Source organism: Henningerozyma blattae, chromosome 9 (genome assembly GCF_000315915.1).
Source record: "Henningerozyma blattae CBS 6284 chromosome 9, complete genome".
In the NCBI taxonomy this organism is placed as follows: Eukaryota; Fungi; Ascomycota; class Saccharomycetes; order Saccharomycetales; family Saccharomycetaceae; genus Henningerozyma; species Henningerozyma blattae.
The window spans coordinates 844,363-857,919 of record NC_020193.1 but is presented as its reverse complement, the minus strand read 5'-3'; the positions used below and the strand labels follow the sequence as shown (position 1 = coordinate 857,919).

The following is a 13,557-nucleotide window of genomic DNA, read 5'->3' as shown; positions in this document are numbered from 1 at the left end:
ATGGAATAGTATCGGTACGGAATATGACACTAAGGTTGACTTTACCTACTTGTGAGGTTTATTTTTTAGTAAGTAAAGTTTTAGTACTTCTAAATACAATATAATTTACTAATAGTCACTTTCTAAACTAGTAAAATAGTTTTTCTTCTTTACGTAAAAATACACACTGAAAATTAATTTAACTAATTTAAATTAAATTTAGTTGTATTAAGTACTATACTTAATTACTTCTCTAGACTTAAATAAGTAAATAATATATATATATATATATATATATATTAATTTTTTGAATTAAAATAATAGTACTTTACCAAAACTGTATTATATTTTTCAATAACTCCGTTACCTAGGATACTGGAGCGCGGCTTTCGCCAGAAGGAGTTTAAAGTTTAGAGTTTGGAGTTTGGAGTTCGGAAAGTGGATAGCGGAAGACGGAAGACGGAAGGCGGAAGACGGAAGGCGGAGCGCGGAAAGCGGAAGCGGAAGACGGATAGTCGGAACTACGAAAATAGAGTTCCATTCTGGGATAATAAACCATTGAAAAATTATAAATTAATAATTACATTGAAAGAAAGATATGACAATTCAAATAAATACACAAAATATCTGCTAAACATATTAATCACATAACATTTTAAGGCCTTCTGATTGTTAATAATATTATGGTGATTTTATTAAAACTTTAAGTATATAAATGCAATGATGGCTGGATATTTGGAATTCTTTTTGGTTTGAGAAATATTCTTATAATGAATACACTACCAAACAAAAATAACTTTTAAATCCCACTAATCTCCAATACAATGCCATTTATTAAAGAATTCAATCCTGTTGCTTTGAATGATACTAACTTGTTTAAGCCAATTAAAGTTGGTAATAATGAATTGAAGCACAGAGCCATCTTACCACCTTTAACAAGAATGAGAGCTCAAACTCCTGATCATGTTCCTCATAAAGAATGGACTGAAAAGTACTATGATCAACGTTCTAAGAGAGAAGGAACTCTATTGATTACTGAAGGTGTTTTCATCTCCAGACAAGCCGGTGGTTATGACAATGCTCCAGGTGTCTGGTCCGAAGAACAAATGACTGAGTGGAAAAAAATCTTTGCTGCCATTCACAAGAACAAATCATTCATTTGGCCACAATTATGGGCCCTAGGTTGGGCTGCTGATGCCAAATGTATGGCTAGAGATGGTTTAAGATACGATGGTGCTACTGACAACGTTTACAGTAACGACCAATATGGTAAAATCGCCAAGGAAAACGATATCAAGATCCATGGTTTGACTAAGGATGATATCAAACAATACATTAAGGACTATGTTGCAGCTGCTAAGAATGTCATTGCTGCAGGTGCTGATGGTGTTGAAATCCATTCTGCTAACGGTTATATGCTAAACCAATTTTTAGACACCAACTCCAATAAAAGAACCGATGAATACGGTGGTTCTATTGAAAACAGAGCTAGATTCCCATTGGAAGTTGTTGATGCTTTAGTTGAGGCTATTGGCGCTGAAAAGGTTGGTATCAGATTCTCTCCATATGGTACTTTCAATGATATGATTGGTGGCGCTAATCCATTAACTGTTGCCCAATATGCATACATCACTGGGGAATTAGAAAAGAGGGCCCAAGCTGGTAACCGTCTTGCTTACATTCATATTGTTGAACCACGTGTTACCAACCCATTTTTAACTGAAGGTCAAGGTGAATATGTTGATGGTACTAACGATTTCTTCTATTCTATTTGGAAGGGTATCATTATAAGATCCGGTAACTTAGCCTTACATCCAGAAGTTGCTAGAGAATTCATGAAAGACGATAGAACCTTGTTAGGTTACGGTAGATTATGGATTGCTAACCCAGATTTAGTTGACAGATTAGAAAAAGGTTTGCCACTAAACAAATATAACAGAGATTTATTCTACGCCATGACTTCTGAAGGTTACTTGGATTATCCAACTTACGATGAAGCTATCAATATGGGTTGGGATAAACAATAAATAAAGTAGTTTTGCTTACAATTTTTATAGCATTTTATAGAATAGCTTAGCCTTTATACATTTTTTATAATTTTAATATATCTGTATAATGTGCAAGATAAATAAAACACTTATATTTTACTCGAGAATTGTCTATTGGCTGTGATCAAATCTCACAGAGACTTCTTGAACGTGGATGGCAATATCTAAAGAATATATAACCCGTCGTTCCGAAAATAAGTTCATCTGAATATTTTCATGGGAAAGTTATTCCGAGAAACTTCAACTATTCAAACTTAGTGATATTACTCCCCATTTTCTAAAATATTTATTTTTACTAGCTGGTAGGTCTTTTATCTGAGAAGTTAGAAGGAAATCAGATATAAATGCTTCAATATTGGTAAAAATATTAGGGTTATTCCATCATGATATCAATACAATTATGCAAACTCAGTTAGTTTATACACAGAAATTTTCTCTCTGCCTTGTTTAATCTTGTTACTATTTTTAGTAAAAAAACTGCCTATTATTCAAACAGAACTTCTTTTGGTTTGAATATCAGTTAGCCGAGTTATACTTCTTTTCCTAAGAATGTAGTAATTTCAAAAAGTATGAAAATGTGCTATAAATATTTTGATTGATAGAAACCTAACGATATTTTTTCTTTTTCTTTTTCTCTAAAACCCTATCTAAAAACATGACTTTGAATAAACTTATCTAATTAGTGAATAATAGCTGCTATCTTTAATTTAGATATATTGCTTCTAATTTTTTGAGAATTGCTACGAACTTTACCAAAAAAATAAAAATAAAGTTTCAAAAGACTTAGGTGCTGTGAAGTTTAGCCGATCATAGAATACAACCATGGAATAAGTAGTGACCAGGAAAGCTGGAGATTTCAAAAAATTACTAATCGTTGGAAATATCAGATTCTTTAACATAAATATTACTTTTTTTAACTAGTATTTTAGAGCAAGAGTACAAAACTAATTTACTGTGAGACAAAATATGTAAAAATATCAAACACAGCTCGGATGGCTCTATAATTAAATTATTGATATACATAAAAAACTTCAAATTACTAACAGTATTAATTCTTATATTTTTGAAGTATAGAAGTAATGAGCTTTGCAAATCTGGTTTTATCTGAAATTTAAAAGACTCAGCCCTCAACGTGGCTAATTTTTTTTGAATTAAATTAAATAGCTAGAAGAGTATAATTTGAATAACAGAGGGATTTAAAAACAATACATGATATATAATAGCAAACTATAAAAACACTATATAAAATAATTAGCCTATATAATATTGAATAAACAATCAAAATCAAAATCAAACTAAAACATACAAAAGTAAGGAATGTGTCACTTTGTGAAACTATTTTTTGCTACCATCTCATTAATGAAACAATTGCTCGATTGGCTTATATCCGGTGACAGTGTTGGTTCTAGCATATTTTCTTGTTCATACCTAACTTCCGATGAACTCAGGTCCGTAATATGCAAGGTATGCTTAGTGATATCAGATTGATCCTCAAAGAGTAAACTACTATCTACTTTCTCAAAAGTTCCGCTAATATTAGCTATATTTTTGCTTAAACTTCCATAGGGAATGCTACTAGAGATTTCATGCGAAATCTTGAAAAGATCCTCATCTGCATTGCTATCAAACATATTACCAAAAGCTTCCTCACATAGATCTATAGAGTCCAGTATAGGCATATCCTCTGCGATTGTAACCTCAAAACTAGGCAACTCCTCCTGGATCCAATCAATCTCACAATCGTCTAACAACTTGCTAAATTCTTTATTAATTGGTTCCCCTGAATTACTAGTTAGGTTCACATCTGTACTCTTTATATCTTCTTCTATCCTTGAAAAGTTTTCAACTACCTTAGCAGCAATATTCCTCTTTTTTGGCCCACATTTGATAACTTTTCCCTTGACATTTTTTTTCGCAGATAGTAATCCTTTATTATTGTAATTATTGGTCAATTTAAGATTCTTTAGCATCTCTTTATCTTTAATTGGCTCGTCGGAGTAAATATTTTATTCTGCTTATTCTATAGGGGATGGATAAATTGCTGGGAAGGTTGCTTAGGGAATAGTCCATATATATATATATATCTTCTACTTTAGAAATTAGGAAGAAAAAAAGAAAATACAAAAAGTTAGATTCATTATAGTTCAGAGAAGCTTCTTATAGTTTTGAAGGGACGATTTTAGTCACCTTCCAACATTTTTTTTCGACATGAAAAATATATAATTGGATCAAATAGGATTTTATGAGTTTCCCTTTTTCTTTGTCTCATCTTATGAGAAAATATTTTTCAAACATTTAGCCAAAAGTGATAAGTGAAATACGAATAATCCTAAGTTTTTTTAAAATTGAACTCTTCTTGCGATAAAAATTATTATTCAATAATTACCACTTTGAAATGGAATCTCTTTCAGACCAACAAGAATTACTGCCATTTGTGCAAATTATTTATAAAAAGAAATATTCATTTTTTGAATAAAAATATATATATTATTCCTACATTAGGCCTTTAATTTAGAAAACTTATTTCGTACTTTTTGATGATTATGACAACATTTAGCAACTACCATACTAGAACATTTGTTTTCTTCATACCTGCATAAAATATATATTTATAATAACATTAATACCCGTGAATTCAACGAAGACATTCACCTATTTCTAAGGCACTCTTGGCATTATTGAGATAGCAAGAATTTCATTATACGCTACTCACTTTTCTTTGTACATTACTTTTCCCTTCCCTGCTATTATAATTCCCTTTTTCGTTGAAAAATTTTCCCAAACTGCGGCATGCTCAGGCAAGTATTGGCAATTGTCTATAGCGGAGAAAATATGGCAGCGAACAGAGCTTGACGAGGTTAATGTTGAACAAATAGTTAGAGTATAAAATATAAACGGTTCAGTTCATGTAGTGTTAATAGTAAATACTAATTGTCCCTTCTATACTGAATCTATGGAGCATTAGACACGACATAATTAAACTAATAATATAATAAGAAAATGGGTAGAATTGAATTACCATCAACCGATTATAATGATGAAGAAAGATTGGAAACCACCAATGGTCAAGAACATATAAAAAATGCAACCAAGAGTTATAAAACAGTTTTAGGTGGTATGTCAGTGGTATATATTTTATATGATCTCATCAATCTCTATTTCACTGGTATATTTGATTCTTCAAAGATTAGACCAATGATAGTGAATTCTGATAACAAGAAGGTATTATTTTTTTATAAAACTTTACACAACTTATTAGTTGCGATTGGTTGTAGTACAGGTGGCTGGTTAAATTTACACCGTACTACCCTTAACAAGAATTCCTACCTTTTAATGGCTCTCATCTGTGTGGTTGGACTAATTCAACTACTTGTGTTCAAGAAACTGTGGGCTACCCAAATAGTATAATTTCTACCATTGTTGCAAACTACCCTATACCTATATAGTCCTATAGTATTTCCTATTATTACACTATAAATAAGCGGAATCTATATATTTTATTAAAAACACTCGCACAGCCATCACCCCCTACGTGGTTTTTCTTGCACGGCCATTATGCCAAGAATAGGCCGCACGAGAAGGAATGCACGAGAATTTTCTCACGGAGTACAGTGGTTAGCTACGAAGATCTGACGTGAATTAGTTCAGCTGGTGGATAATTGGGCTTGACAAAGTATACTTATAAGAACAGCAGAATGTATGTATTTAAACAACTTTCTGCCAGACACTAAGTAACCTTATAACAAGACATATTTAAAACAATTGAACGATTGAATAACAACTATTATGTCTAGTAGTACACATCCAGAGAGCAAAGTCTCCTTATTACCTGAAACAGAGAAAAGAGAGGAAAAGAAGGGGGGACTACAAGATAGCGCCAAGGCAGATTTGAAAACTGTACCCTTAGAAGAATTCAGCTTCGAGGAAGCTCCTCAACCCATAAAGAAGCCCATTTTTTATCGAATATTAGCATTTTTCATATATTTGATTGTCGGTATATTTGCTGTATCAATAACTTTCAGTATCATAATCACATTGATTGTTAAGGTGGATTTTGATAGTCTAACACCAGAACAAAAAAATGAAATAGATCCATCTCTAATATCTATACTGAAAAATTCAAAATTAATTTTCATTTGGTCTTCAATTGCCAATGTTATTAATGAATGCTCTATTATTGCATGCTGTTTATTTGTTGTCCATTGTATTCCATGGAATACCAAATCAGCAAAAACATTGATTGCGTTAGCTTTTAGTTTGATTGTTTCTTCAGGAATTTACGTTCATTTATTATGCGATATTATGAACCCATCGGATTTAGCTACTCTAATGAATCCACCACAAGTATAATAATTTTTACAATAAATATACACAGTCAACAATTCATGTTGCATTTTGAAAAAGCTATCCTCTAATTTACCAAATAAATAATTATATCTGGTACTTAAATATCTGAGGATTTTCAATTATGAATATATTAGTTTGGCAAATTGATATCTTATTTAAAATATGACATTGTAAGAAAAATTAATACGAAGAAAATTTTATTTTTTGATTAGTTAACAGTTACCCCTATATAGTTGAGGCTTTTGAGTATACTATTTATTCTATAGTTTTGCAATATTATGCTGCAATGAAAGATATATTATTAACAAGTATTAATACTATTTCTCATACAAACTGTTATCATCTTAAAAAAAAATTATGCTCTTTTTTTCATTCTGAAGATTAGATATTATGAAAATTTTCACCTATGAATAATAATCTAAACAAGATTTAGCAGATATTATTATATAGATAGTAAAGAAAAATGCAAAAAAAGTTACGTCAAAATTTAGTTGTTCGTTGTCGTTTGTAACTATCTAATTCGTTAAAGTCAGTCTTCGAAGAAAAAAAAAGACAAGCATAAATGTAGCATTTTTTAATATAATATAGTCTCGGAACATTAAAAAACAATTGTATTTTCCACCATCAAATTTTTTTAGTTATTCCGAAGAAAATTGGTATTAGTATAAAAATGGCTAAACCATAAAGACATACTAGTATTCTCCAATTTTTCCAACAATAACGAAATTTTTCCGTAGAAAAAATATGATCCCACATAAAAAGGATATCTACGCTTGATATACTACGGATTATCCATTTGATTAACAAAATCTTGTCAATTTCCAATTACATCTGTTATAGAGCTGAGTCTCAATTTTTAATTTTCATTTGTGGTTCTTCCGCTTGTTAATCAGCCACCATTGTAGTTCCCTTGAGCCGATCTATTATTTTCTTGGGACAAAAAGATTTTCCGAAACAAAAGATAATTAATCCGACGTGCAAATTGAAGTCCAATGAAAAAATAACGCAAATAATTGTCTTGCTTATTAAGCCAGAAAGGTATTTCCGGTTTTGCTGAGGTTTGATATGCTTCCAAGTTATCTACTCCGCCGGAACCTACATTTTATCTTACGGTTCCTCCCCAGATAAATCTCGAGATGTCAAGTGTTGAAGGATAATTCTCCAGGTTTGGTCGGATTAATAGGCACAATTGTAATTCAAGTACCATCTATTGGGGTATGATGGCCACTAATAACTACATACTTTTCATTGCCCCGCCTAAGGAACATCTTGGTAAAGAATAATCCACCCATAGATAATTATTCCGGGGTAGAGAAACGGCGCAGTCGGAAAACAGTTTTCCGAGAATGAATGTGGAAAGTGGGGAGTATCTGGGGATGTAAACCTAAAACAGTTATACCAGAGATTTATCCAGAGAAGTGTATGTATTTTGTTTAGGACCTCGATATGGTATAGAGACCATGGTGGTTTCTTTATTATGAATCAACCTTTGTCAACCTTTGTCAACCTTTGTTTTAACCAAGCAGTTTGGCCAAGTTTCAAATTTCCCTAAAGATCCAAACAAGTCTAATATTCCTTTAAACACTACTACTGACAACGACAGAGAAAATGTAGTAGAATAAATACTGCGGAACTCTTGTAGCATCATCCATACAAGTAAACCAATACTTTTCCAAATATTTTTCCGATTTATAATTGTATGTGTTATCTAATAGCGTTAATCTTGTGTATCTGCTATACGATTGCTTCATTGTTTCGGCGTTGCTTTGAAGTTTTTCCATAAAAAGTGGAGACTCGTAAATTTTTTTTATTATGTGGGGTTAGGGAGTACGAACCCTTCTTAGTCACATTGCCGAAATTCTCTGACTGAAAAATAATATGACCATTAACACAAACAGAAATTCATGAGCTCCATATTCAATTGGATGAAAAATTGTAAACACGAAAATGTAAGATCGGAACAGCTCCACTAAGTAGTGCCTACTACACTTCAATTTTTTGAGCTTGTTTTAATGTCTATTCCACTTCGTGTAGTTATCAATTTGACAGAATTTAAAACTATATAAACTCGAAGTTATCTCGTTTTAATGTGTTCCAAATTATTCATCTTTCTTTACTTAAAAGTAAAAAGAAATCACAGCAAACAATCATAACGATTAATACAAGACTTATTAGCTCTTTAGTATTAAATTTTTGCAATTTCAAATAATAAAACTATCTGCACTCTTAATCTAATATTTTAAAAATGGTTCATTTGGGTCCAAAGAAACCACCTGCAAGAAAGGGCTCTATGATCGATGTCCCAGAAGAATTAATTGAACAAATTCATGGGTTAGAAACTATTTTCAGGGCTACTCCAGAAAAATTACAAGCTGTCACTAAGCATTTCATTAGTGAATTAGATAAAGGGTTGTCCAAGAAAGGTGGTAACATCCCAATGATTCCAGGTTGGGTTGTTGAATATCCAACTGGTAAAGAAACTGGTGATTATTTAGCTATCGATATGGGCGGCACTAATTTCAGAGTCGCGTTAATTAAATTAGGTGGTGATCATACTTTTGACACTACTCAATCAAAATATAAATTACCAGATGAATTGAGAACTACTCAACATCCAGAAGAATTATTTGCATTTTTAGCTGATTGTATTGAATCCTTCTTAGAAGAACAATTCCCAGATGGTGTTACTGGTACTTTACCATTAGGTTTCACTTTCTCATACCCAGCTTCTCAAAACAAGATTAACGAGGGTATCTTACAAAGATGGACTAAAGGGTTTGATATTCCAAATGTAGAAGGCCATGATGTGGTTCCAATGTTGAAGAAACAATTAGCAAAGAGAAAGTTACCTGTCGATGTTGTTGCTTTGATTAACGATACCACTGGTACTTTAGTTGCTTCCTTGTATTCTGACCCAGATACCAAGATGGGTGTTATTTTCGGTACCGGTGTCAATGGTGCTTATTATGATATGGTTAAGAACATTCCAAAGTTGGAAGGAAAGTTAGCTGATGATATTCCAGCCAATGCTCCATTTGCCATTAATTGTGAATATGGTTCTTTTGATAATGAACACGTTGCTTTACCAAGAACTAAATATGATGTTATGGTTGATGAACAATCTCCAAGACCAGGTCAACAAACTTTCGAAAAGATGTCTTCTGGTTACTACTTAGGTGAATTATTACGTTTGGTTTTAGTTGATCTGCATGCTCAAGGCTTTATCTTGAAGGATCAAGATTTAACTAAATTAAACGTCCCATACTGTATGGATACATCTTATCCATCTAGATTTGAAGATGATCCATTTGAAAATTTGGAAAATGTTGCTGAAATCTTTGAAAAAGACTTCGGTATTAAAACTACTTCTCCAGAAAGAAAATTGATCAGAAAATTGTCTGAAGCTATTGGTTTAAGATCTGCCAGATTATCTGTTTGTGGTATTGCTGCTATTTGCCAAAAGATGGGTTATGAAACTGGTCATATTGCTGCTGATGGCTCTATCTTCAAAATGTACCCAGGTTTCCCAGAAAAGGCTGCCTTAGGTTTAAAGGATATTTATGGATGGAAAGAAACTGATCCAAAGAAGATGCCTTTGAGACTTGTCGATGCTGAAGATGGTTCCGGTGCCGGTGCCGCCATCATTGCTGCTTTAGCCGAAAAAAGATTGGCTGCTGGTAAGTCAGTTGGTTTAATCGGTGCTTAAGCAATTTAACGAATCAACTATATTTTAGTTTATAAATGTAATTTCATGTTTTATTATGTCTTATTTAATGATATATAATGATAAATATTTTAAATTTTTTTAAAAGCTTCTATTTCAACCAGTATCCACAAACTTGGCTAACTTATTTAATATGCCATGTGTGTTCTAGTAAATTTAATGATTTCCTAAGTAATATTATCAAGGATGTAACAGTTAGTTATTTGGAATACTTCGTAGAAATAGTTAATATATGAATGCAACGTAAGATATATATATAGCTATATCAATATGTCTATTACAAATGATACTATACAATATTCTCTAAATTAATGGCATAGTTTAATCCCTTTTCAATATTAGATGATTTAGCTTCTGTTGGTTCGGATATTTCATCGTTTTGGAATTTAATAATACCATTACTAATATTCCAGCCCCTCTCTAATGCGAAACCTTCTACATCTTTCTCACTATTAAAAAATAATAAAGCCTTTATATTTGAAAGTGGTAGTTCAGAATAACCTAATTCTGTATTTTGAGCAATTTCTTCTCTAATAGCTTTTCCTAATGTATCTGTAAAAATAGAAAATTCAGGAACTTTAGAACCTGATTCAATCAAATCCCAAGCCCTTTGATAGGCACCTTCCATCAACCATTTCTCTAGTTTAATAGGATAAGAATATAATTGATCTTCCTCAAGATTTGGAATAATTTTGCTCAAATATTCTAATTCAGAATGAAATTTAGTAATATCACCATTTGATAAGAAGATTAATAAATTCAAACTAATCAATTTGGACTTTTCAGAAGATTCATTTACCTTACTATAGTTACTGAAATAATATACTCTTAATTGGGAGAAATAATTTTGAAATGATTCAAAATTTAAAGTATGAATGCTAACCAATGCACCAATTTCTAAGATATGTTTGGCAATATTTAAATCATTTAGATATGTGGAGTCTCTCTCAGCCTTTTCAATACAGCTTTGATTCATGTCATGGATTAATAACCCAGCCTTTATCAGCTCTACCTTAATTGGCCCCAAAAGCTTTTCACATGAAATATAGTCTTTACTTTCGTTTGCAATACTTAAACTCTTTACTAAATCACTCAAACTTGGCATCATAAATTTTACTTCTTTTTAGATAAAAATAATTTCTGATCGGAACAAATATATTTTCAAACTCTTAATACGAACTGTATACAAGCTAGAGAAGCTCCTGCTTGTTTTTCATTGTAGTTATTATATTTAAAGGTGGCAAAAATCATTTTTCCTTAAAATCTATAGATCTAGAAACCACGGAACAGCTGAAATTAATACAAAGCGAGTTTCACGTGACATAATATAATTACAAAAACTACGACTTTGAAAGAAAAAGAGATCCTATAGGTTGTAGAAAAAATTATTAGAATATTGTTAAAATAATGACATTACAAGTACATAATACTAAACTACTACTTGCTACAAAAAGTGCATCATTTATAGTAATTGCTTTTCGGTATATGTGGTCATAAAACACTCAGTAAATCAACCTAAAGTTAGTCTAATTAGTCTTCATTAAATTGGATTCCAACTCTTACTTTATCCAAACTACCCTTTGATAGTCTTCTAATCTTTTTCTGTAAAGTAATTATTCTTGCCCGTACTGATGCACTAGTTTTCAAATCATCTTTTCCTATCTTTACAATTACTTCATAACTTCTCGAGTCTGGATGTGCACCTCTTGTGGATTTGTTATTAGATAATGTACGTGCAAGCTTTTCATCGATAGTTAGTTTTGATACTTTATTGTTTAAGTGTGTGGGTTCAGTAACTTGACGAATTTTGAAATCTAAATAGCCATCTCGTATATTTCCGCCTGGATGTACACCACAAACAACAAACATTATAGTTCCAATGTATTTCGTCCACCAAATAATTCTTTTTCTTTGGTTTTTATTACCATCACGAAGAACTATTTCTTCCAATTCACGCATAAATGTGATCTCCGTGTCAGGTATATCTCCCCCCCATCTATCACACAATGCTATTCCAATCATTGCTCGTACTCTATGAGATAGACCATGCGTCCCAGATATGATACCAGAAGTAGCAACATGAAGAGCTGCTGTTGGCTGTAACTCTTTTGGGTATGAAGAATGAACAAATGCTAAATTACATAGTGCTGGTGCTATTCTGTTGTAGACCATAAAAGGAACATCGTCTTCTGGAAGAGCAGATCGTAAAACGCTAAGGTATTTTTCTGCTAATAAAGGTGCGTATGGCCTTGTAGCAATTATTAATGGATCTTGTGCACGTATTTCTTTTGGTAGTTGTTCATATAATGTTCCTTCTCTAATACCTGCATCCACAAAATGAACTGATTTAATTTTTGGGAATGCTTCTGAGGCTGCACTCATCAGCAAGCCAGTAGATGGTAATTGTGCTGCTCTTCTTTCAGAGACTTTAAATATTTTTGTTTCGTTATTGCCCGGAAGTTTATTTTTTAAGAACAAGTAATCACAAACAGACGAAAATTCTTCGAAGGAACATGAAAACCCATTAATAATTGTTTGAATAGGATACTCTTTCAGTTGAGATAGTAATAAATGTCCCAAACACCTTAAACCGCCACCAGAGGTAAATAAATCAAAACCGCCATTTATCTCTGCCACATCTAACATATCTTGTGGAATTCCAATTTTTGAGAAGGCTTCCTTAAATGCTTGCTTAATTTCAAGAAACAATTTCATCCTATCTTCATTTGTACATCTTTTGGCTAAAACCCCTGTACCGTATGGCAATGACACAGCAGTTTTTGATATTGTAGCTTCTCCATCGACAGATTTAATCCAAGATAAGATGCAACTATGAATGCCCATATCAATTAAAAACCCACTGACTGTATCAGATGACGATATTACACTATATGCCTCAACTGAGCCTTCATCTTCTAATGACAAAAGATCAACTTCCCAGCCGGTAGATTCACGAACGGCCTCAACAAACTCCTTAGCATTAATGGCTTCTGTAACAGTTTGGGTACCAATGACTCGTACACTACGCTGAGGTACTCCAAAATCTTCACATATTAATTTAAATCTTTGCATTGCTAGGCAAACTTCTTTAATTACGGGAGCTGGAATGGGGCATTGTTCCATGGAATCATGTGGATATTGTACAGCAAAAAGAGAAACCCCTAGTTTATCCTTGAAAACACATGGCATTATCCTTGAGTGGTGTGGTGCTCTTGAAGATATACTGAAACGAACAGCATTAGAGCCTATATCGACAACACCACAAAGGTTTCTAGATATAACATCTGCTTCCATTTCATTATCAGAGATTGCGGACATCGATGTTGTATGATAAAACGGGATATAATATGGAAAACAAAGGTTTTAACTAAGAATAAGGAATATAACTGTATTTATATTAACACCTTTGCAGTAAGCGAAAATTCTGAGTTATATTTTTAGGCCTTTCTTGAATTGATA

The 13,557-nt window shown here is 32.3% G+C and overlaps 6 protein-coding genes across 6 annotated transcripts; 3 read left to right on the top strand and 3 right to left on the bottom strand.

The window, feature by feature from the left end:
• Positions 1-803: 803 nt before the first annotated feature.
• TBLA0I03570 (alkene reductase) lies at positions 804-2,006 on the top strand (the record flags this gene model as incomplete). The annotated part of the gene is made up of 1 exon (XM_004182481.1): positions 804-2,006. The coding sequence occupies one exon, from the start codon at positions 804-806 to the stop codon at positions 2,004-2,006; it is 1,203 nt and encodes a 400-aa protein (XP_004182529.1).
• A 1,343-nt stretch (positions 2,007-3,349) lies between these two features.
• On the bottom strand, positions 3,350-3,997 carry TBLA0I03560 (uncharacterized protein; the record flags this gene model as incomplete). Its single annotated transcript, XM_004182480.1, has 1 exon — positions 3,350-3,997. One exon carries the CDS (start codon positions 3,995-3,997, stop codon positions 3,350-3,352), a length of 648 nt encoding a protein of 215 aa, XP_004182528.1.
• Positions 3,998-5,813: 1,816 nt separating this feature from the next.
• On the top strand, positions 5,814-6,377 carry TBLA0I03550 (uncharacterized protein; the record flags this gene model as incomplete). Its single annotated transcript, XM_004182479.1, has 1 exon — positions 5,814-6,377. The coding sequence occupies one exon, from the start codon at positions 5,814-5,816 to the stop codon at positions 6,375-6,377; it is 564 nt and encodes a 187-aa protein (XP_004182527.1).
• Positions 6,378-8,619: 2,242 nt separating this feature from the next.
• TBLA0I03540 (uncharacterized protein) lies at positions 8,620-10,080 on the top strand (the record flags this gene model as incomplete). Its single annotated transcript, XM_004182478.1, has 1 exon — positions 8,620-10,080. One exon carries the CDS (start codon positions 8,620-8,622, stop codon positions 10,078-10,080), a length of 1,461 nt encoding a protein of 486 aa, XP_004182526.1.
• Positions 10,081-10,387: 307 nt separating this feature from the next.
• Positions 10,388-11,206, bottom strand: RPN12 (proteasome regulatory particle lid subunit RPN12; the record flags this gene model as incomplete). Its single annotated transcript, XM_004182477.1, has 1 exon — positions 10,388-11,206. One exon carries the CDS (start codon positions 11,204-11,206, stop codon positions 10,388-10,390), a length of 819 nt encoding a protein of 272 aa, XP_004182525.1.
• A 422-nt stretch (positions 11,207-11,628) lies between these two features.
• On the bottom strand, positions 11,629-13,416 carry RTG2 (Rtg2p; the record flags this gene model as incomplete). Its single annotated transcript, XM_004182476.1, has 1 exon — positions 11,629-13,416. The coding sequence occupies one exon, from the start codon at positions 13,414-13,416 to the stop codon at positions 11,629-11,631; it is 1,788 nt and encodes a 595-aa protein (XP_004182524.1).
• Positions 13,417-13,557: the final 141 nt, after the last annotated feature.